Below are 25,742 nucleotides of genomic sequence, written 5' to 3' on the forward strand. Positions count from 1 at the left end.
CTTTTCTGTCAGCCCTCCAACATGGAACTTCTGCCAGAAATTGATCTTTACTCTAATTTTTATCTTCATTCTGTTTTTATTCACTCTGATCTTCTTCAGGTGCTGGTGATGATATCTGGAAGAACTTGCCAATAGACGGGTTGCCTGCCATTTATCTAAGCCCTGCCATCTCCCCCTTAGTCATTTCTTTAAAAGCCAAACTTGGTTAACATAAAATCATCAATGTAATTATGATGGTATTAATGTGTTCATATCTTCCAGGTATACAAGTCTGTAAGGTAAAAGCTTTAAAAGAACATTATATCAAGCTGGTGTTCTAAAGTTGTATGGTAATTTTAGGCTTAAAAAGAAAAACATGTTGGAGATTTATTTATATCATTTGTGTTCTGTAACTGAACATGTTATCAATAAGATATGTAAAGTTTTATGTTACTTTCTACATTGAGATACAATTTAAATGTATTTTTAAGTCAATGAGAGCCTAATCTGGGTGAAAGTTTTATTGTAAAACACAAAAAATATTTTGCTACTTTCCTACAAGAGGTTAAAAGCTTCCAGCCTTCCCTTAATTCATGTTTTAGATGTGATATTATGTTGTGTTAGCTAATATTCATGTAAACTTGAGCAACAATTTATGTAGGTTTTATAAAATGATGTCTAAAAAAGCAAAGATCAGCTTCAGAACTATAGTATTTAAGATTTATAAAGAACCCCGCCTTACTTGAGATAAGGCTCTATGTCCCATCTCACTGCATGTGAAAGAGACTATAAAAGAAGTAGGCCAGATTTCAGTACATTTAAGGTTGTGTCTAAAAGTTGGTTTTTGTCACAATTTCCAGGATATCAAACAGGGGATGTACTCTGCCAAAATTCTAGGTAGCGATTACATAAACTAAATATGTTTTTACCCTAGTTAGTTTTGTTTTGTAGTTTGCCTATAGATGGTTTAAAGATTGCCTGTTAATGTTTTGCAGAGGTTCTACTTTAAGAGCTCAAGACCTGGGTTAATTTAAGATAATAAGTTATAATAAGTCATCACCTACAGGATAGAGAGATAGGTACTAAAGCCCAGTACCCTTAATATAAGGCTGTTAACTTATTTGCTAGATGTTTAAGATTAAATTTTAAAATTAAAAATTTGGCTCTTTCCCTCTGAGTCAGTCTGAGTCAGGGAATAGGGGACTTCTCCAAAGGGCTCTGCAACTCTAGGCCACATAACCTCCTGAACAGGGAGATTAATGAGACCAGTGGAGGACAGGAAGCCAGTCAGTGCATTTGCTGTGAAGAGGAGGGTCATCAGAAAAGGGAGACATCCCTGATGCTTCTGAGGGAAGCCATATGGTCAAGCAAGGCCTGGACCCATCCTAGCGCAAATGGCACTAGCAGAACTGAGAAGCTGCTGTAAGTTCCTCGAGGACTCCCAGAGAAACTCAGCTGACTGTTAACAATAGATAGAAACAAAAGTCAGTTTGACTTGCTTCATCTTAAGCACTTAGCAAAGACAGCCAAAGCCAAAACACAGTTGTTCCTGAGCATTTTAAATGATAACAATAGTTAAATGTAACTTCCATAAATAAGTAAACTAGAGGCTACAAAAGAGATTCTCAGACAGGAATGCCTGACAACTATCAAAAGGAACTGCCAGAATAGTTTTAGCTTAAGGTTAAGGCCTTTATTTCTAACCAACGCAGGTAGGCTTAATGTTTGCTAATATGGTTATCCAGCCCTAAGTAACAGAATTAAAGATTTCTCTATTAGACACAGGGGTCATACTAGTAAAAGGATTTTGCAGATCTGATGACATTAAATTATTAGACTATATCTTAAAGGAAAGAACATCTGGGTAAACCTAAATGTTAGTTGTGTTTACATCCCTGACATTTCTGACAATGTGACAAATATCCTTAAAGATTTACATGCTCAGAAGGAAGCCATGTCCTCAGCAAATTTGTCATGAAAATAGTATCTTAGCTCCTGGTAATTGGTACTTCCTGGTGAAAAACATTGTTAGTTTTTGTCTTGGCCATTATACTCATTGGCATATTCCTGTGCTGTGGCATTTATTGCTACATCAATATGGTTCCAGTACTAATGAATTCTTGTTTCTCTTATACACCACCTATTACTCAAATGGCCCTCCAGCCTTTTATTTCTCAATTGGACTTTTATCATGGACCGCTCAATAGACCCGATTATTAAAGGGGGGACTCCAAACTGCTTGCCCCACGCCATCCCTTTTCAGCCTGAAGAAAGCAGAAAGATTCTCTTCATCCCCCTTCCTCACAGCAGTAAGGAGTTCCCAAATTAGAGGGGGAATAAAGCCAGATTTAAAGTTAGGTAGTCAGTGTAGTTAGATAAATCGGGGTCTAATATTGAGTGAAATCTAAAATGGAGGCCATGCTGAAAATGATTCCAGGGAACACAAAACAACTCATGTAATGTAATACCCTTCAATAATTATGATTCATTAGTTTTAAGATTAAAAGTAGTCAGAAAAAGGAGTGGGGAATGTAAAGGTAAAATTTCTAAGCTGATTCTAAACTGCAAAGCCTGAGTTAAAGTGTAAAAGACCGGGCATTGTAAAGTTTCTAAACTGCAAGGCCTGGGTTAAAAAGTGAAAGACTAGGTATTGTTAAAATTCCTCTGCAACCCCCAAAACCTGTAATCCCTGTAGCTGTTAGGACAATACCCGAACTGCCCAGTAAATATTTCCACTGTTTCCATTGGTTGTCTAATAACCTGGGATTCTGTGTAGTATGTCATGTAGTCCTTTAGGCCCTAAAACCAATCAGTTTGAATGTGTACCCCACTTAGAAGTGACCAATCACCCCTGTCCAGCCTGTTCCTGCCAATGAATGTACTAATCATGTCTCAGAGCTGTTGTTCAATTTTCCTATGCCTCATGATGATTTGTTCTGATGTATGCAAAGCCCCCCACCCTCCCCCAAAAGTGTACTTAAGCTCTGCTTGACCAGTGCTCTGGGCTCTGGGCTGCTCTCCATTCCTGAGTGAGCCTTGAGCCCCAGCATGCTGGTTCAATAAACTCCCTCCTGCCAATTGCATGAAGCCAGTCTCTTGTATGGTCTCTTAATCCGACGCTTCATGGGACCCTTACACTCTCAGAAGCAAGGCTTCCCAAAGAGTGGCCAAAAGGTCACATGAAGCCAGGCCCATTGAGGTCTACAATGTGAGGTCCATGTGTGTTTTGACTCTCAACTATGGCTGCCAAGTCTTTCAGAATAAAATCATGTGATATCCTGGCTGAGATTCCCAGTGCTCTGTGGAAAGCCACCCTGGGCCTAGATCTCAATTTCCAAGGGCGACTCTCATCCGTGGCCTCCTAAAATCCCAACACAATTCATGGCAATACTTCTCTGAGTTCAGTTCCAGAACTCAGTCTCTAAGGGGAATCACACCAGAGTTCAAGCCCAGGTTGACCCAGTCATCTCTTCAAACCACCACACAAATTGTAAGGGACCAGTGAAACGTCTGAGGAAGAGACCACCAAGTGAACACTCATAAAATTGGAAGAAGGGGATTTTTATTGAGGATTCGATTCAGCGTGCTGAGGCTCCAGGCTCACTCAGGAAGGGAGAGCAGCCCAAGGCCAGAGCAGGGGTTGAACAATGCTTAAGTACACTTTTTGGAGAGGGCAGGGGCTCTGCATACATCACAGTCTCCTTTAACAAATCACCTTACACCGCGGAAAAATCAAACAACAATTCTTAGACTTGATTAGTATATTCATTGGCAGGAACAGGGCTGGCTGGAGTGATAGGTCTTTCCTAAGGAGTGGGTTACATTTAAACTGATTGGTTCGGGCCCTGAATGTCTATGTGACAAGCAGCACAGGGTCTTGAATGCTTATGTGAGGAGTTACACAGGATCCCAGGCCATAAATCAACTAAATGGCCAGTAGGGCCTTGTCTTAACTGCCTCAGGAATTTAACCCATGCTTTGCAGTTTAGAAACTTTACCCTTTCAAAATGACCACAATTAAAACCAAAACACTCCCACATGGCCCTCATCTTCTTCCATATAGACACTCATCATAACCTCTGACTGGAGTTTTCCATGAGGGGCGCATCCCAAGACAGTGTCCAAAATAAGCTCCCTTGCTCTTCATTTGCCTAAAGTCAGGGTGGACTGGACACCCTTCCTGTAAACCAGGAGTGATCAAACAGGCCTGCTGTTAATACTACTCCGCTTCTCCAATTTGAGGCCTACTGACTGTGGGGTTTAGATTCTTTATGTGAACTGGAGTCATGAGAAAACCCAAGCACCTTTGGGCTAGCCTCTGCAGGGCTTTGAAGAACTCATTTGTCCCAAAGGATTCCTATTCTCACTTGATGGAGGTCAGGAACCTTACAGAGGAAGGCGAGAGACTTCATCCACAATGACTGCACTTTTGGCCATTTTGGCTTTGGATGCACAAATGGGATCTTTCTTTAGATCCATCAGGTACTGAGAATCTAAGCCACAGCCTCACACAGAGCCAAGAGGCTGATTCAGACACATCCCTTTGCAAAGCAGTTTAGCAAAGAGCCATAGGTGATGCCCATTCATTTCCCTTTGTAAACAGTTTTCTTCAGGCTTCACAAAGGGGTGGCTTGAGTCAAAGACCTTTCTGACATTCAGGGCAACAGAACAATAAGTAAGCAAAAGGCCCAAAGCAGGGTTTCTCCACTGAGACTTTACTGGTCACACTGATATCTGAGTTTTCTGAGATGCTCGCCATTCCCTTCAGCTATCCAGTACATGGACATGCCACAGAGCTGGGAGGTGGTACATATCTTGGACACAAAACCATGAGCCTATTCTGGAGTGTGGTCAGAATTCAGGAAGAAAACAGGAACTTAGGAAGATAGTAGGTGTTGCGCATCCATAAGGCAAGCTTCAGTCCATTCATAAATTGGGCGGGATGAATGCTGGGAAGTTTTCTACTAGACAGGATGTATACATTGATGCATTCTCTTTTCTAATGTCTACAACCAGGGACACAGTGGGATACACAGACATAGAAACACTCGCCTTTTCAAATGACTTACTAGAAACAGTCCACTCCAAACCAAACAAACCGCCTTTCCTACCTATTCTCAGAACATGAGACAAAACCACAAACCCACACCCACACCCACAAAGGCACCTCCTTCCCCCAAGTAGGTCTGTGACTATGCTGCGTGTCCTCTGACTGGTGGGCCATACTACGTTCCCCCAAAATGGCCTGTCCTGTCTCAGATCTGATCTCCTTGGCCAACTCTGTGAAGTTGTCAGGAGCAAGCGGTGAGCCACTACATGTTTTCTCAGGAAAGGCCCCTCTTCAGAGCTTTCCTGGCATTTCGCCATCCTCACATCAGAAGGTACCAATAAAGACTGACTCTGTCCTTGGTGAATCCAAACAAGGGAGCCCACTGGGACTGGGACTGGGGCTGCCTCTGGGTGCCTGGCTTCCTGGATCCCAAGTTCAGAGAGTTCCATCACCAAGAAAGTGAGGTGAGGTCACTTTCTTCAGGAACTGAATGAGGTCACTGCCTTGGCAACCACTTTGTCCTAACAGTTGCTTCCAAGTGTCCCATAATATGGAGGCTTCCCCTACTTCCTCTGACACTTTCACAAGTTAGAATGGTATATCAACCATAGGCACCTGGGAACAGCTCTCCACACAGGCCTGGTTTGGTCCATCTTCTCTACATTAAGAAGAGAGAGGCTGATTCAGACACAACCCTTCATCCTGACCAGGTTGTTTGCCATGGAAGATGGCTTTTGCTCTCTCAGGTCCTTCATAGCTTCCTACATCTTCTCCAGGGATCATTTCTGCATGGACCTTTTAGGATCTCAGCAGGTGGAAGATCCCCTACATTCCTGTATTGTAACACCAACTCTGTCCCTGCTCTTCTGTAAAGTTAGTTTGAGGGAACAGTGTACGGTTAGGGTTAATATCATGTTAAATTTGCGTTAGGAATCATTCTGCTGGATGAATAATGGTATTGGGAACCTGCGATATTTATAAGAATATAAGGGTGAAATATATGTATGAAAACAGAAATATAAGATTTGAAGCCCAGAAGGACATTGGGCCCTTGATTTGGATACTTAGCTTTGAATTACGTTCTGCACAGATGTCTCAGATAAATTGATATATACAATGGCATAGGACCTTGTACCTTGGATGATTGAATGTAAAAGAGAATATCCAGTCAAAAAGGGATAGTCAGTAGGATTAGGATGATAGTCAGTAGGTTTAGGAAGAAGAGTGAGTATAGGATTTGGAACAAAAGTTCTTTAGCAATAGGGCTTCGGTTAGAGTGAATGTAAATGTCAGCACATGTAAAGAGGCAGTCAGAATGATGAACTTGGGAAAATATGTAGGAAAGCAGATATCAATAGAGACATTAGGAAATCAGGCAAAGTATAAAGTGAGTGATAGGAGTAGACATTTTCAACAGGCTTGAGGTCGAATATATCATCTTAGGAAGAAACAAATGTGTAGTCACCAATAGGATTGACATTTGAGAGCATTAGGCAACCTGGACAAGGATGTTTTTAGTAATGCATGCTCACTTTCCAATTAGGCTTTGGTACAATCATAAGTGCGACCTTGGCATTTTGTGTCCAGAATATCACTGTGATAAAATGTATATGTAGATCAGGTGACATGAGTATTTCTTCAACATTTCTGGGAGCAATATTTTGAAGACGTATAAATTAGTATTGGGGGTACAAAGAGGTGTACCCTGTGTCTATGAATATAGAGATAATGCATGAATAGACCATACTGTGAATAAATAATATAACTGGTTCCACTTTAAATAATGGATTTAATTGATATCTGAAAATATATAAGAAATCTTATATTGATATACAATCATTCATTCCAACCAGGTATACATCTAATGGTAATATTAGGGTTATGGTTTATCATGAAGGGTGTGTGAGTTTTGCTTCAAAATTTATTATGGAAATCAAAAATAATGTGTTTGGAAAGAAGTCTCATGAAAAGACCAGACAAGAAACATGGAGGAATACATGTGTTCTGAAGCAGGAAGTGATTGAAAGTGAAACAAATGCCTATAAATTTGCTAACTTGTGGATGAAATATATATCCTATGATGTGCATAAACTGAAGAAATAGTAATTTACCAGTGTTGAATAAAAATGAACGTCAAAATACACATCATGTCCCATAGGAATCTACTTGCATTGATGTTAAACTGGGTCAGTTACTGTAGAAATATTAGGATTTGTATGCACCATTCACTGAAGTTAGTTGTCAGTACTAGGAAACAAATATGTATTTCAGGTGGATGACTATTTCTGAGAATAATCTTGTGAAAAGTTGATTATAAATCCACATACATGAATATGAATGAATTTAGGGAGTGTATAATAAGACACATATATTTCATATTTTGAAAAATCTGGATAGTGTATATATATATATATATATATATATATATATATATATATATACACACACACACACACACACACACACACACACAGAGACATTAAAAGTAGCAATATATGCCAATCAAAATTCATCATGAAATATATATCATCCACAAATCCAAAAATATTCATTTTTCTGAACATGGATTTATGTATCATGTTGTTCAAGTAGGAAGCTCACCCATAGATTGAATTTTCAGTTCCAACACCGTTTAGGAGGAGTGATCTCTTCTCACAATTTGTATATGCCAAGTCACCCACCTCACAAGAATATACGTGTGATACCAGGTAGGATTCTATATGTGCATATAAAAATACATGTGCTGAATAGGCTACAGAGAAAGGGAGACAGGAATTTACATACGTGTTAACTTTAAAAACTCATGGAGAATTATTACAATGAAAAGTTGACTATATTTATAACACATACCCTTGATAAAGTAAAAGGCAAATCCAAGTATTCACCATGCCTCCTATTAACTGCCTGTATTTCTATCCTTTAGGGTTATTTTTCTCCATCATATTAGGGTTAGTAGTCAGAGTCTAGTAGGGTATGTGTGTCAGAAATTCAGTATTTCAAATGGAAAATAGGAAAATGAATCCAATGTGTATGCAAATATATGCTATACGAAAGTCTTCCCACTCTCATCCAGAACAATGCCTTGACATTACCTTTGCCCCAAGTAAGACACAATTAGAGGAGATGAGTTAGAAAATCTGTGAGTACATATCTGGAATGGAAAATCTTCAGGAGTTCACAACCTTGGAGGTGGTAGAGGAGTTTCCAGAAGTAAGGGACAGGGTAAACACTCCACAAACATGGAGCTCTGCTGGCCTAATGACTTCTTGAGAAACTGCCTCTGAAGTTGGGCACTTGAAATATGCTCTGTAATTTATTGGTTTGTGATTTTAAGCAAATTAATTAATTTCTGTAAACCCTGATTTCTTATTTTCATATAGGAAAATGAGATAATAATACCTTTCTCAAGATTGTAATGAGAGCTTGGTATAATATTATGTGTTAATGTTTTCAGTATAATAGATGCATATTTATTGATAATTTCTCATCCCTTCTTGGAAACACTAAGGAAAGTTCACTTTTCTTCTTTATTTGAGATTTCCTACATTCTGTTGCCTTATAGATGTTGTTCTAAGGAAAATATTAAGTTCAGTGATTGTGATATTATAAGTTCTTATAAACCAATTTTTCCATTGCTAAAGGAAAATTAAATTATAAATTACTATGAAAAACTTTCTTTAATCTTTGTTTTTCAAATTTAAAATATAATAATTTTAGAAGAGGATAAGTCTGCATTAAGAAATGACAAAATCATAGAATTTGGAGGGAAATGGATGGCATTAGAGCAGATTATGCTAAGTGAAGCTAGCCAATCCTTAAAAAACAAATGCCAAATGTCTTCTTTGATATAAGGGGAGTAACCAAGGACAGGGTAGAGACGAAGAGATGGAGAAGAAGATTAACATTAAACAGGGATGATAGGCGGGAGGGAAAGGGAGAGTTAAGGGAAATTGCATGGAATTGGAAGGTGAGCCTCAGGGTTATACACAATTACATATAAGAGGAAAGGAGGACTAGGAGAAAAATTATATAAGTGGAAGAAACAATTTATAGTAGAGGGGATGGAGAGAGAGAAGGGGAGGGGAGGGGAGGGGAGGGGAGGGGGGACAGTGGAGAATGGGATAGACAGCAGAATACATCAGTCACTAGAAAGGCAATTTGTAAATCAATGGAAATGTAACTGATGTGACACAGCAATCTGTATACGGGGTAAAATGGGAGTTCATAACCCACTTGAATCAATCTGTGAAATATGGTATATTAAGAACTATGTAATGTTTTGAACAACCAACAATAAAATAATTTTAAAAAAAATTCAGTTCTTTGATGCAGATTCTACCACTAAAGGCAACAAGGGCTACTATTCTTCATTTTTTGGTTGTAGAAATAAATAGCTTTACTTAATTTATTTATTTTTAAATTTTATAGATTTATTTATTTTTATGTGATGCTGAAGATCGAACACAGTTCCACACTCATGCTAGGCAAACACTTTACCACTGAGCTACAACCACAATTTTTAAAACTTTTATTAACCAATTAGTATTTGACAATTTTCTGCATTCCATATACTTGGTTAAAGATCACAGATTCTAGAGACAAGCAGAAAAGTGTATCCCAACTCAGCTACTCATTGGATGGAATATATTGAACAATTTATGTAATATTGTGCCTTTGTTTCCTCATGTTTAAAACCTGATAATAAAATTCTTATCTCAAAGGGTGGTTTTGTGATTATTAAACTAATTATTTCATGTTAATAACATATTTAGAACATGTAGGTATTATTTGTTGATACATATTTCCTATGATTAAATGCTATCATGAATTGTTAAATATTCACAATATTCCTTTGAAGCAAGTACTCCTACTACCATTTTTTATGGTGAGGTATTTGAAGTTCAGGAACTTTAGTAGATTTTATAAATGCAGAAAATTAGCAAAGAAGACTTCAGAGCCTGGTTTCTTAATCACCTAAATTACTCCATATTTATTATAACAAAACCTGATCTATGCTCTTATCTATTATATATCTATTATATATGATATATTCCTGAACATCCCTGTATATTCAACTATACAAAGTTACATTATTTTTTAAATACACCTCAAACTCCTTATTAGCTAAGGTTATCTTTATCAATACTCTTAATTCAGGCTCATATGTCATGCTACATTTTGGATAAGTATACCTGAAGGCCTATGTGTTAAAGGTTATTTGCAATACTGTGCTGCTATTGAGAGATGGTGGAACTTTTAAGAAGTGGTGCTTAGTGGAAGAAAGTTAGGTCACTGTGCTTTATGTTGTGAAGGGGAACCCATCTGCTTCCTCTTTCTGCTTCTAGCCACTATGAGGTGAGCAGCTTCCTCAGCCATGCACTCCCCATCATGATATGCTATCTTGACCCGGGTTCCAAACCAATGATCCAATAAACCATAGGCTGAAGCCTCCATATCTGTGTACCTTCCTTTTTTTTTTTTTTTATTTATCACAAGCATATGCTAAAACAGTGGGAAGCTAATTGACACACCAGGTCAGTTATCTAACATTATGTATAAGAAGGAGAGTGGAGTAAAATTTGAATATGAAACCTAATGGAAATGCTGGTTTCATAAGAATTAGCTTCAAGACACTCTTTTATCTTTTTATCACCAAAAATTCAATTGTATTCATAAATATAGAGAATAGTATAATGGACTCGCCTGGGCAATTATCAACTTATAGCCAATATTATTTAACCATATTTTCCAGTCCTTTCAAATTATTTTTGAGGTACATTTAAAATAGCATAGCATTTCATCCATAATAATTTCAGTACAAAATAGTGGCACTTTAACAAAACTTAACTGCAATTCCAATTCCATGCATAAAACAATAAAAACTGCAGAATTATAAACAAATTTCAAGTCAGTATCCACATGTCCCTGATGGTCTTACATTATTTTAAAATATTTCTTTTATGCCACATATAGAAAAATCAAGTTTTGAGATTAGTTTCATTAAATCTACCTATATTTTCCTTTTCATTTCTTATGTAAGAAAGTAGAAATTTTTGTTTTGTAAAATAGCCTATATTCTGAATTTTTATCTTACATTTATTTTACTGCAACTTGAGTATCAATTAGTTTTATGAGCATTGCATAACTTGCAAACTTAGACATTCAATCTAGATGCTTGATTATATTGATTTTATTATATTTGATTTTTTCATAATAAACATCTTTTTAATAATATAATATTATAATGTTGAATTATAATTTATCTAATGCTGCCCAGAGTAATTTTGAATTGAACTAAAATTAAATTCCTTTTATTTAGGAAAATATATTTACATATTTTTAGATTTCTATTTGGAGTAATTCAGGATTCTGCATTTTGGGTTGTTTTCTTTCTTTTTTTTTTGAAATATTTTTTGTTTTTTTTACATACAGAATACAGGAAAGTTTCTGTAAAGTCTAAAACATTACAATTACTATGCACATTGGTACTAGTTGTGGGGGTGGGAGGAGAGGAGGGAGCCAGGGGTGGGAGGAAAAGGAGAGAAGTGGCAAGAGAACAAAAAAAAAAAAAGGAGACAAAACGGGTTTATGACAAGAGCATTTTTGCTACAATAGACAATTTGAGAAAACGCTCTACCACATGTAGTACTGTACACAGTTTTTAAAAACATTGAAAAAATGTCATCACTAGATGTATTTACACAAAATCCAAATACACTTTTTCCTTATTTGAAATAAAATAGATGGACAGCCAGAAAAAGAATTCATTTTTCATTTGTCCATAATACACAGTAGCTACCTGTAGTGCAACCGCTGCAGAAAGGGAAAATAACTTGGGGGGTGGGAACCATGGAAAGAGGGTGGGTAGCGATCTTTATATTAAATAAAACAATGATACTGTATAGATTTTGCTGTATGAAAACTGTATTTTTTCTTTTAATATAAAACTATTGTCACTGCCACAAAATAGAACAAATTTCTGATTATTTTACAATGGCCGGTGAGGGGGAGGGAGCAGGAGGTGGGGGAAGGGTTTGTATTGGAGGAAGTGTCCAGACCATGGATCTTCCCCTCCCTGCCCATGCTGTTCCTCAGCTCGGGTCTGCCACTTTCCCATGAAATGTTGAGTACAAATATATGTGCAAATGCCCCCTAGAACTTGAGAAAAGAAAAAGGATTTTTAAAAAAGTCAAAAGGTTTTCTTCATTTCATGCAAAGATTGTAGTTGAAGGGTTTCTGGTAGAGTATAGAAAACACCCGGGCTTGGTTTGTGTACATTTTTGCATTGCAGGAGTCTTGGGTGGGTATATAGGCTGGTGGCAGGGTAGTCACCAGCCCTAGGGAACGGAGTTGGAGTACAGCACAGGGCCCTGGTGGGGCTTGAGAGACAACTTCTCAGCCAAGACCCCATCCTGCAGCAGGCTGGCATCACCTTTGGGCTGTTTGGTCGCAAACTCAGTGATGCTGAAGACAAACTGCAGGCAGCCCAGCTTGATGTAGCTGCCATGGTGCAGTAAGGCCGTGCCCTCCCAGCCGGCCCCACTGCCCCCAATCAAGCTTGAGCTGCTGGCTTTGCAATTGCAGGGTCTCCGTGGTGGCCCCTGGGCCTGGGAACTCATCATGGCTGCCTCTTCACTTGGCTCTTCATCCTGATGATACTCTGCACTTTGGCAACAATACTGCTTGGGGGAGCGGGGGTTGGCGGGTCTTCTCAGAGAAGTCACATGAATACAGCACATTGTCCACTGTTGTCCCATGCTCACTGTAGTTTAACAGCTCATAATGTTTGGTATTCTCATCGTAGAATATGCAGGCATGTTTCCCGGACACGTAGTTACAGTGACCATAGTTTGTAAGGCACACATCCATGTCAGCTCCTGGCCCGATGTAGAGGGTTCGATAGCACAAGTTCACAGCTCCTCCTAACCCTAAGAGGGGGTAGAACACAGCTTGGGCCTGTACTTCCTTTCTTTGCACTTCTGTGTGGTGCCCTCCGGAAGTCAGTGGATGTGTCCCAACACTGCCCGGTGAAGCCTGGACCCGGGAGGGGAAAAGCTGATGTATTCTCTGCAAGGCCAGAAACTTGATCAGCTTCTCGTCCAGCATATTTATCTTGATTTCTCCATTGACATCCATAAATGCTCCAAGTGAGTTGGTGAGGTCCACCATGGCAGTAGAGTTGGCTGGGAAAGAGGGTACGGTTAAAGCGCTTCCTATGGATAATGTGCCGGGGCTAACCTTGCCATCTGATGATGGCACTGGTGAGCAGAATCCTTGGTTGGCTCCTGTGGCCAAGATACCATCTCCTGCTGCTTGCGGGGGAGTGAGCACCCGGGTGGCATTTGGAGGTGAGCCCAGTGGCCTTGAATCTGTCAACATAGGTCCTATCTGTGACTGGACAGTCTTTCTTTGCAAAGTGCTGGTGTTCTCGATACTGGCACAAGAGCTGGGAATGGAAGGGGGCAGGCTTGGGACAGAAACCAAACTCCTCTGGGGGCAAGAGCTGGGGCCAGTGGCATTCTCTGTCTTCACAATGATGCCGACGGTGTGATTCTGAAGCCCCCCAGCCATTGGTGGCGTGAGGGGCCAAGGCCAGCCTTGCCAATGTAAAAGGCCAGGTAGGGGGGTGTTGGCACCTGGAAGTCGCCGGGGGTCCGTGGAATCAGTGGGGCTGCTGTAGAGGTGGGGGCCATTGGCTTTCACCTCTGTGTTCACTGGCCCATTGGTAGTCCCACAAGGGGCTTTCTTGGATTTTTCCACACAAGAACTGCAGCTGATGTCCTCTAGGGCTGGGGGCTGGTGGGGTGGAGAGCAGCTCAGGGAATTCTGGGTGCTAATCCCTGAGGGGCAGAACAAGGGGTAGTGGGAAGGTGTAGGTGCCTTGTCAGTGGTTTGCAGGGATGTGGTGATTGAGCTGTCAGTCACAATAACAGGCTTAATATCAGCCTTCTCTGTCTGTTCAGAGTCCCAATGCGAAGGCATCTGCTTAGCAGATAAATGTTTCAATATGCTGCACTGGAGCCGCAACAACACTACAGAGTCACTCTTGCTGTTCTGCTTGGGTGGCTAAGTGCTCAGAGTTCAAAAGGTGCGTCTGTGATTCCTCAGGAATCCCATAGCAGATCAGTTCCCCATCCCGAATGGCCGAAGGTGCAATGAGAGGGGGTGGAAACTGGTACTGAGATTTTATAGCATCGGGAACCTTCAGGCTTCTTCTTTCGACTGACTGTAGCACATGGCGGTTAGGAGGGTGCTTCTTATGGATTCGGTTCAGGAAGTCCACTTTGACGACATGCTATGAAATGGTGTCCTGGAAACAATCAAACACCTGGCACTGATTGCTCATTGTCATATTCTTCTGGTTCAGCACCACATGTTCGATGTGATTCGGACACATCCATCTGCCCAGGGGCATGGCAGTGAGCAGTGGCTCGAGGCAGTCCATATGAAACAGGAGGGGGCAATAGTCACACTGGATGAGAGGGGCCACAGGCAGCTCCTGTTACACGTGAAGCAGACTTTGACCGGTAAGGGAACAAGACCATTGTGATCTAACTCATGCTGTGTCTTCTTTACATTTTTCCCTGTGGTTTCCTCCTTTCTTCTCCTCTTGCTAGAACCTGGTAGTGCAGTGGTACAAGTCAGTTCATTGGGCAACTGGGTAGGGTTCCGCTCCATGGCGGCAGCAATAAGCAGCTCAAAAGGCCGCCTCAGCTGGAGCTGCACATAGTCAGGCTCTGCTGCTACTGGCTCCTCGTCCACATCAATGATGTCCTCATCAACGTCGTTCTGCTCAGAGGTGGGAGTCTCTGTGCTGACGTTGGATGTGGGGTTGCCAGGCCGGCTGGCTCTCCTTTCCAGAATCCGGGCATGGGCAATGGCCTTGAGTTCAGTTTTGCTAGCTGATCTGTCCAACAAGTCAGTGTCACTGTTGGGTGATGTAGTCCGTTTGCCAGTTTTGTCCACCAGTCCATTGACAAGGCCCAGCTCCTTTTTCTGCTCTCGTTTCAGCACTGGAGGTGGAAGGCAGCCGGGCAGTGGTCGCAGCACAGGAGATCTCCACCTTCCTTGCAGCTACCGCAGCTGTCGTGGTTGGTGGCCCTGCCGCTTCTTCGGGGCTCCTTCTCCGGCTTCCGACTCCGCTTTTCTGCCTCGTCCGACTTGGGGGGAGCCAGCAGAGCTTGGATTTGCTCCATCAGCCCTCCCGACGTATCCAAGTCGTACATGATCATCTTGGTCTCCATTTTCTCCCACATTCATCCAACTCCCGGGCTGGGCGCTCTCTGCTCCGGCCCCCCCAACCCCGGGGGGAGGGGGGATTTGGGGGAAGGGGGGAGCTCCTGACCCCGGTTCCCCTTCTTTTTTCCCAACACGGGTCCCGACTTCCTCGCCCAGGCCCCCCACCCCCACCCCCAGGCCCCCTGTTCCTGGGACTGCAGCGTCCTCCCCACGGCCGTGAGGGGGGAGTGGCCCCTCAGTCCCGGCCCAGCGGCTGACTGCACAGTGGGTCCTGGCTCCGGAGGTCAGGCCTCGGCGGGGCCTAGTCCCACAGGCTAAAGCCGGCGCTGGCGACCGCTGGTCCGGCCGGGAAGGCTGGCGGGCTCTGCCATCCCGGGGTTGGGGGGATGGGGGCGGGGCTGAGAGGTTAGGTGAGGTTGTGGTACGTGAGGTGACTTGGGGGAGGGTATTGGGGGGTGGTCCCCGGGCTCCGCCTCTCGCCGCCGCCGTCTGCGTCCCGGCTGCCGCGCACTTGGCGCAAACTTACGGCGAGCGCCCGCAAAGCCACCCGCGCAGGCGCCCCGGGATCGCGGCTCTCCCTTGGGTTGTTTTCATCAGTAAGATATTTAAGTAAGGTCGCTGATGGTGGCGTCAGCTGCGCGCCGGCCGGGAGGCAAAGAACCGGCTGCTGGGACAGTGAGCGTGGAAAAGAGGGAGCTGAACGCGGAAGTGGAGGCCGGCGGAGGCGGTGACCGCGAAGTCTGAGACGGGAACCGGTCGTCGAGGGGAGGGGCACGGGATTGGCAGGAAGGCAACCGCCTGGTAGGATCCACCGGAGGTGCGAGGAGTGGCTGGGCCTTCTTTCTCCACTTGAACGTGCGCTGAGAGCCACGACTATGGTGATGGCGGCAATTACTCGGTCAGCCCCAGTTAAGCTGCCCTTTGGGAGATACATCCGGAAAGTGCTCAGAAGAAACATCCTGTCAGAAAAACTGAAAAAGCAGTATTTATAACACTGGAATCTGTGGATACATTTGTTAAAATGGCAGAAAGTAGTGAAAATAATAGTAAAAATATAGATGTAAGACCCAAAACTAGTCGAAGTAGAAGTGCTGACAGAAAGGATGGTTATGTGTGGAGTGGAAAGAAGTTGTTTTGGTCCAAAAAGAGTGAGAGTTGTTCAGATGCTGAAACAGTGGTTACTATAGAGAAAACTGAAGTTCCTTTAAGGAGCCAAGAAAGAAATCACAGCTGTTCATCCATTGAGTTGGACTTAGATCATTCCTGTGGTCATAGATTTTTAGGACGATCTCTTAAACAAAAATTGCAAGATGCTGTAGGGCAGTGTTTTCCAATAAAGAATTGTAGTCGGCACTCTTCCGGGCTTCCATCTAAAAGAAAAATTCATATCAGTGAACTAATGTTAGCTAAGTGTCCTTTTCCACCTCGATCAGATTTAGCCTTCAGGTGGCATTTTATTAAACGACACACTGCTCCTATAAGTCCCAAATCAGATGAATGGGTAAGCACAGACTTGTCTCAGAGTGAATTGAGGGATGGTCAGCTAAAACGAAGAAACATGGAAGATGTAAACTGTTTCTCTCATACCAATGTTCAACCTTGTGTCGTAACTACCAACAATGCTTCATGTAGAGGTGGTCCCATGACTGGCTCTATGATGAATCTAGGTCCAAATAACAGTATAGAAGATAGTGATATGGATTCAGATGATGAAATTATAACACTTTGCACAAGTTCCAGAAAAAGAAACAAACCCAAATGGGAAATGGATGATGATATCCTACAGTTGGAAACACCTCCTAAGTACCACACCCAGATTGATTATGTTCACTGTCTTGTACCAGACCTCCTTCAGATCAATAACAATCCATGTTACTGGGGAGTTATGGATAAATATGCAGCTGAAGCTCTACTAGAAGGAAAACCAGAAGGTACCTTTTTACTTCGAGACTCAGCACAGGAAGACTATTTATTCTCTGTTAGTTTTAGACGCTATAGTCGTTCTCTCCATGCTAGAATTGAACAATGGAATCACAACTTTAGCTTTGATGCACATGATCCTTGTGTCTTCCATTCTCCTGATATTACTGGGCTCCTGGAACATTATAAGGACCCAAGCGCCTGTATGTTCTTTGAACCACTTTTATCCACTCCTTTAATTCGGACTTTCCCCTTTTCCCTGCAGCATATTTGCAGAACAGTTATTTGTAATTGTACAACTTATGATGGTATTGATGCCCTTCCAATTCCTCCTTCTATGAAATTATATTTGAAGGAGTATCATTATAAATCAAAAGTTACAGTACTCAGGATTGATGCGCCAGAACAACAATGCTAGGAAAAGGGTAGTAACATGGGAATAATTGCATATGTATTTTCATTTAACATTTTATTTTTATTTTTTGTTATTCCTCTTTGAATTTTTCTACAAAGGCAGTTGGAATCAAAAATAAGCCTCTGCTTGATCTGTTTATTTTTCTTATGCTACACTAATTGTTGGATATTAACATATATTTTTAACCATGTATGTTCAGTTTGGGTTTTTATTGTGAAAATTGTATACTTAAAATTTTCTTTCCTTAACTTATAGATGGTCCAGGCATATTTGAAATTTGGTAGGCATTACAAATACATTTGGATATTCTGTATTTTTCTTTAATAATAAATTTATGTTCTTTTCAAAAAAAAAAGATATTTAAGTAAAGAAATTTTCATATTCTGTGTCAGCTGTGCGTCCCTCATGATCCATTTGTGGATTTTTCTGGGTATATCACATACATATTTCAGCAAGAACAGTATTAATCTCTCTTCTTTTGCAAAGTACCAGCGTTCTTTACTAAACTCACTACCCACTGCTTTCTGTAGTCTCTGTTTATTTGAAGACAAGTAAATAGTAAATGTTTAACTATGAAAGGAGATTAACACTCTTAAGGGATTTGGAGCATGGAGTGAATATATTTGGGTGCTTAGTTTTACCTCTCTACTCATTAGACAAGCAAACATATAAAAACTGGAAGAAAATTATATCTAGTTCCTTTTCCTATATTTTCCCTTGGGAATGAGAGTTTCACTGGAGCTTGCAACAGCACTGGCATGCTCTCGAGTCCTGCTTAATGTATGGGAAGGCATATTTTCATGATTTCTCTGAGAAAGGGAGAAAGATGCATACTGTCATCTTTCTAACACCCAAATCACACACATGGAGTCACCTTATCAGGGAAATTTCCACCATGACAGAACAAAGGGGACTAAAAATTTAACAGAACACTAGGGGCTAAAATATCCAGCAATTTAGAGCCTGATCTCAATGCCTTGAATTACAATTCAAAGTACACAGAAAGCAGTTCAGAATGCAAGATGTGGACTTAATGTATTCTATTCGGCTCACTGCCAGAAATAAATTGTTGCAGTGTGTGTTAATCAAAGCATCCAGGGTGACTCAAGGATGCACTGGAGCAGAGGGCATCACAGTAGTTTGTTTAGGCATCAGAAAAACAACCCTAGCCATATTTTCAAGGCCAGGTAGTTGAATCACATTTTGTAAAAATCCAATGAAAACCTAAGCTTTATTGTTGAGTATTTAAAATTATTTTAGGATTGGGACTTTTCTAACAATAAAGTTTTAAATAATATAACAAATAACTTGTTTCCAATAGGAATACATGTAGCAGAGGTGAATAAAAATATTCACGTTTTTCTCTTTGGTGGAGGCACAAATTACTGAGGTTCTGAAATAAACAGAGGTGTGGTTATTGAATAAGAACACACTTATACTAAACATAAACATATAAACAATTATAAAACATTTTATATTATATATTATAAATTATAAAAAATAAACAGTATTATTAATAAGTAATATAAAATAGGTAACATTGATGTTCTTATGCAAATATCTGAAATCATTTACATACACTACAAAATATTTCTAAAAATACCATTAAAAATTGGAAAGCCATCTGAATGATATTTATACAGGATGGTCACCATTGACTATGGTAGGGTAAATTCCTTTGCCATTTTTGGTTATCACATTCAAACCTTTAATAGAAATTGAATCTAAAGTGATTTTCTGTTAATGAAATATGAGACCTTAGATAAATTATAATTTCCTTCAGAATATATGGAAACTTGGAGAATTATTTCTGAAAGGGTGGTGGTGACTTAGGTACAAAGTACCAAGCAGCCCCCAAGTGCAAAAGAAACATCAATCAGGCACCAAGGGAACTGCCTGTCAATCATCAGGGTCTCCTGGCCAATCCTGGATCTCAGCCAGTTCCCCCAACCAACTTCAGTGGGACAAGGAACTCTAAAAACCCCTTTTCCTGTCGCGATCCCTTCCCTTCCTGTTGTAAGCCCCATAAAATTCCAGTCCAGTAGAGCCCCAATGCGGTTTCTCCTCAAACCCTCTTCCTTTCCGCTCTGATAGAGTTCCACCTGGGAGTGGAATCTCAATAAAGCCTCATTCAGCAGCCTCTTTAGATTTGCCTCCTTTTTGTTGCTGCTGTTGCCTGACCTTAAAATTTCCATGATTAATTTTATATATTTGCCAATTTTACATTTAGGCTGAGATCTAAAGCATTCAATATTTCTAAATTTTACACTTCTATTAGAGATTGCTAGGTTAAACCCTAATTAGAAAAAATGTTTTAGGTGAAAGATAATTGTTCATGATCTGACTCTTCTCCTATAAGATTGTGCTAGAAAAGCCGTGGGCAAACTTTCATAATGTATCAATTTAATCATAAAATTTCCAATAATCAACTTTATTTGTTCATTAATCATTACATTACTTCATTTTATATGTGGAATAATGGATTAAAATTCTACTATTGCTACTGATATTTTGATGTATACAATGTAAACTCCACTCAATATCATAAAGTCTATATATGACAAACCAAAATCTATCATCATAGTGAGTGGAGAAAAACGGAAAACATTTTCTCTAAAATCAAGAACAAGACAAGTATGTCCACTCTCACCTTTCTTATTCAATATTGTCCTTGAAACTCTAGCAGAGCAATCAGGCAAGAGAAGGAAATTAAAGGAAGACCAATAGGAAAAGCAGTAGTCAATTTATTTCTGTTTGTTTATTACATAATACTATACTTCAAAGACTCAACAAACACCACCAGAATACTGTATCTAGGTGGATTTATCTGTCATCTTATAAATAAACTCAGAAAAGTTTCAGTATACAAGATTAACATAGAAAAATCAATAGCTTTTCTATACTCCAATAATGATTCTGCTGAGAAAGAATTCAGGGAAACAATTCCATTCACAATAGACTCAAAAAACTAAAATCCTTGGAATAAATCTAACAAAGAAGGTGAAAGAACTGTGCAGTGAATATTATCACTGAAGAAAACAAATTGAAGGAGACCTTAGAATATGGCAATACTTCCCATGTTCCTGGATTGGCAGAATTAATATTGTCAAAATGGCATGTTCCCAAAAGCTATATACAGATTTATCATAATCCCCATCAAAATTCCACAGCTATTCTTCACAGAAGCATAAAAACCAATCTTAAATTTCATATGGCAAAATAAAAGAACTAGAATAGCCAAAGCAATTCTAAGCAGTAAGAGTAATGCTTAGGACATCACAATAACTGATCTGAAATTATACTTTATTATGCTATATTATACTATACAAAGACAACATGGTATTGGCATGAAAAGAGTCATGAAATGGAATAGAAAACAGAGAGATAAATCCACGTAGATACAGTCATCTGATCCTTGACAAAGATGCCAAAAATATTAAGTGGGTGAAAAGAGAGCCTTTTTAACAAATTGTGCTGGGAAAACCCATAGGAGAAGGAAACTAGATCCCAATCTTTCACCTTACACAAAAGTCAATTCGAAGTGAATCAAAGATCTAGGAGTTAACACTCTAATTGCTAGGAACAAAAACAAAAACAAAAATCTCACAACTTAAGAGTCAATTCTCCAATATATTAGTGCATACAAGTATTGAATTCCTTAACAAGACTTCTAAAGTTCAAGAAATAAAACCAAGAATCAATAAGTGGGATGGCATCTAATTAAAAATCTGTTTCACAGCAAAAGAAACAAGAATGTTCAGAGAATATACAAAATGGGAGAAAATCTTTGGCAACTCCTCCTCTGATGGGATATTTATGTGAAGAATATATAAAGGACTCAAAATCTTAACACCAGAAAAACAAATAACCTAATAAATAAACAGCCAAATTAACTATATGGATATTTATCAAGAAAGAAAGAAAAAGAAAAGAGAGAAAGAAATACAAGTGGCTAGAAAATATATGAAAAAATGTTCAACATTCCTAGCAAACTGGGAAATGCAAATCAAAATTATACTGAGAGTTTACCTCACTCCAATTAGAATGTCAATCCAGAACAGAAATAATAATAAATGCTGTCTAGGATATGTAGGAAAAGGTACACTCTTGGTAGACTGTAAATTAGTAGGACTAATTTGGAAAGCAGGATCGAGATTCCTCAAAAGACCACATATGATACAAACAAAACCTAGCTATCTCACTCCTTACATATTTATACAAAAGAACTAAAAGCAACATACTACAGTGATATATACATACCAATGTTTATAGCAAGACAATTCACAATAGTTGAACTATGAAAGCAGTTCAGGTGCCCATCAATAAACATGAATAAAGAAAATGTGGTGTCTATTCACAAAGGAGTTTTAATCAGCCAGAAAGAAGAATGAAATTATGTTATTTTCTGGTAAATGGAAGAAACTGAAGAACATTATACTAAGGGACTCAGGAAATCAAATATCAAATGTTTTCCCTCTCATTTGGAAGCTAAAAAGAGAGGATAAAAAGGGGATCTCATAAAAGCAGTAAGGAGATCAACAGAATAAAACAGAGTATAAAAAGTTCTTGAGAATATAATTGTGCAAAACACTAAAACAGGAATAAAAAATGATTATTTACAAATTTATTATTATTATTATTTATAAATTATTTCTAAGTTTATTTATAAATGATTATTTATAAAACATTTATAAATTTATTGATGGATCATCAGAAATAAATTTTCTAAAATGGGAATTAAATAAATTTAAATGAATTAACACATCTCAATGTCTGAAAGTCAAATATTTGTTCTGCATAGAGTATATTAAAGAAGAAAAATTATTGAAAATTACTGTAATTAGCCAACTGTGATTCATAGTGTTTTTACAATTTTTGAAGTTATCCCTCTAGATACTGGAGGTTAATTAAATTGCAAGAAATTTTCTATTAAAGATAGAATGAAATAGACTTTTTGAAAGAAGGGTCACCATTGTATTTTGTCAAAACTGAAGTCTTCCAACTAACACAGAAAAGAAAATATTTTTTTTAAATGAAAGCATTTTAAATATTAAAACACCTCTATCACTGAAAGCAAAATAACACATGTCCCTCTACATGTTTCAATTTTTGTGCATGATGCATTTTATAAAATAATTGTTTTACTTTTTCTGCTAATAATTGATACTCACAGGCTAAACTGATAATCTGTCCACTAGTAAATATTGTACTCATTGTATTAAGGAAATATTGAGAATGTTGTTAAATTTTTGTAGAGTCTACACAGGAAACCCACTGGTAACTTTTCTTATTAAAACACTTTCATCTTTTACTTACATACCCAGACATCCCTCTACAAAATGTGCTAAAAATATTCCAATGACCTTTGCAAAAAATATTCTTTGATCATGGTTATCTTTACTTACCTACATTATTAAGTATTACAATATAATTACATCAAAACCATTTACACTTTTTTTCACTTTTCTGATTTAAATTTTATTGGTTTTTAATATGTAGTTTTTTAAAATTGTACTTAACATTTCCATAATCTGTAATTGCAGTTCTACATCTACTTTGACTCATGAATAACTCAGGTGTTTAGTTATTATTGGTGAACCTTATATTTTTTTTTATTGGTTGTTCACAATATTACAAAGCTCTTGACATATCATATTTCATACATTAGAATCAAGTGGGTTATGAACTCCCATTTTTACCCCAAATACATATTGCAGAATCACATAGGTTACACATCACATTTTTACATACTGCCATATTAGTGACTGTGGTATTCTGCTACCTTTCCTATCCTCTACTATCCCCCCTCCCCTACCCTCCCATCTTCTCTCTCTACCCCATCTACTGTAATTCATTTCCCTCCATGTTTGTTATCCCATTCCCCTCACAAACTCTTATATGTAATTTTGTATAACAATGAGGGTCTCCCTCCATTTCCATGTGATTTCCCTTTTTTTCTCCCTTTCCCTCCCACCTCATGTCTCTGTTTAATGTTAATCTTTTCTTCCTGCTCTTCCTCCCTGTTCTGTTCTTAGTTGCTCTCATTATATCAAAGAAGACATTTGGTATTTGTTTTTTAGGGATTGGCTAGCTTCACTAAGCATAATCTGCTCTAGTCCCATCCATTTCCCTGCAAATTCCGTGATTTTGTCATTTTTTAGTGCTGCGTAATACTCCATGGTGTATAAATGCCACATTTTTTCATCCATTCATCTATTGAAGGGCATCTGGGTTGATTCCACAGTCTAGCAATTGTGAATTGTGCTGCTATGAACATCGATGTGGCAGTATCCCTGTAGTGTGCTCTTTTAAGGTCTTCAGGAAATAGTCTGAGAAGGGTGATAGCTGGGTCAAATGGTGGTTCCATTCCCAGCTTTCCCAGGAATCTCCATACTGCTTTCCAAATTGGCCGCACCCGTTTGCAGTCCCACCAGCAGTGTACAAGAGTACCCTTTTCCCCACATCCTCGCCAGCACTCATTGTTGTTTGACTTCATCATGGCTGCCAATCTTACTGGGGTGAGGTGGTATCTTAGGGCGGTTTTGATTTGCATTTCCTTGACTGCTAGAGATGATGAGCATTTTTTCATGTACTTGTTGATTGATTGTATGTCCTCCTCTGTGAAGTGTTTGTTCATGTCCTTGGCCCATTTGTTGATTGGGTTATTTGTTTTCTTATTGTCTAATTTTTTGAGTTCTTTGTATACTCTGGATATTAGGGCTCTATCTGAAGTGTGAGGAGTAAAAATTTGTTCCCAGGATGTAGGCTCCCTATTAACCTCTCTTATTGTTTCTCTTCCTGAGAAAAAACTTTTCAGTTTAAGAAAGTCCCATTTGTTGATTCTTCTTATTAACTCTTGTGCTATGGGTGTCCTATTAAGGAATTTTGAGCCCGACCCCACAATCTGTAGATCGGAGCCAACTTTTTCTTCTATCAGACGGAGAGTCTCTGATTTGATATCTAGCTCCTTGATCCACTTTGAGTTGACTTTGTGCATGGCAAGAGGAGGGGATTCAGTTTCATTTTGTTGCATATGGATTTCCAGTTTTCCCAACACCATTTGTTGAAGATGCTATCCTTTCTCCATTGCATGTTTTTAGCTCCTTTATCAAATATAAGATAGTTGTAGCTTTGTGGATTAGTCTCTGTGTCCTCTATTCTGTACCATTGCTCCACCCGCCTGTTCTGGTACCAGTACCATGCTGTTTTTATTACTATCGCTCTGTAATATAGTTTGAAATCTGTTATCGCTATTCCATTTGATTCACACTTCCTGCTTAGAATTGTTTTTGCTATTCTGGGTCTTTTATTTTTCCATATGAATTTCATGATTTCTTTATCTATTTCTACAAGAAATGCCATTGGGATTTTGATTGGCATTGCATTAAACATATAGAGAACTTTTGGTAATATCGCCATTTTGATGATGTTAGTTCTGCCTATCCATGAACAAGGTATATTTTTCCATCTTCTAAGATCCTCTTCTATTTCTCTCTTTAGGGTTCTGTAGTTTTCATTGTACAGGTCTTTCACCTCTTTTGTTAGGTTGATTCCCAAGTATTTTTTTTTTTTTTGAGGATATTTTGAATGGAGTGTTTTTCCTCATTTCCGTTTCAGAAGTTTTGTCGCTGATATACAGAAATGCCTTTGATTTATGTGTGTTGATTTTATATCCTGCCACTTTGCTGAATTCATTTACTAGTTCTAGTAGTTTTCTTGTAGACCCTTTTGGGTCTTCTAGGTATAGAATCATGTCATCCGCAAATAGTGATAATTTAAGTTCTTCTTTTCCTATTTTTATGCCTTTAATTTCTTTTGTCTGTCTAATTGCTCTGGCCAGTGTTTCGAGAACTATATTGAATAGAAGTGGTGATAGAGGGCATCCCTGTCTTGTTCCAGATTTTAGGGGGAATGCCTTCAATTTTTCTCCATTGAGAATGATGCTAGCCTGAGGCTTGGCATAGATAGCTTTTACAATGTCGAGGTAAGTTCCTGTTATCCCTAGTTTTTCTAGTGTTTTGAACATAAAGAGATGCTGTACTTTATCGAATGCTTTCTCTGCGTCTATTGAGATGATCATATGGTTCTTATCTTTAAGTCTATTGATGTGGTGAATAACATTTATTGATTTCCGTATAT

At 39.1% G+C, this 25,742-nt stretch overlaps 1 protein-coding gene and 1 pseudogene across 2 annotated transcripts; one reads left to right on the forward strand and one right to left on the reverse strand.

Moving 5' to 3' along the window:
• Nucleotides 1-12,366: 12,366 nt before the first annotated feature.
• LOC308631868 (PHD finger protein 12-like) lies at nucleotides 12,367-15,419 on the reverse strand (annotated as a pseudogene). Its single transcript has one exon. The product of its transcript is annotated as a PHD finger protein 12-like (transcript).
• Nucleotides 15,420-15,903: 484 nt separating this feature from the next.
• Nucleotides 15,904-17,940, forward strand: LOC308631910 (suppressor of cytokine signaling 4-like). Its single transcript, XM_081263466.1, has 2 exons — nucleotides 15,904-16,166; nucleotides 16,197-17,940. The coding sequence occupies exon 2, from the start codon at nucleotides 16,290-16,292 to the stop codon at nucleotides 17,604-17,606; it is 1,317 nt and encodes a 438-aa protein (XP_081119592.1). The 5' UTR covers nucleotides 15,904-16,166; nucleotides 16,197-16,289; the 3' UTR covers nucleotides 17,607-17,940.
• Nucleotides 17,941-25,742: the final 7,802 nt, after the last annotated feature.

The sequence above is a fragment of the Spermophilus citellus genome (genome assembly GCF_964194105.1).
Source record: "Spermophilus citellus genome assembly, chromosome: 12".
Classification (NCBI taxonomy): Eukaryota; Metazoa; Chordata; class Mammalia; order Rodentia; family Sciuridae; genus Spermophilus; species Spermophilus citellus.

Bases quoted from the DNA above. Each gene is read 5' to 3' on its own strand.
- LOC308631910 (XM_081263466.1), top strand. From the start codon at position 16,290: ATGGCAGAAAGTAGTGAAAATAATAGTAAAAATATAGATGTAAGACCC.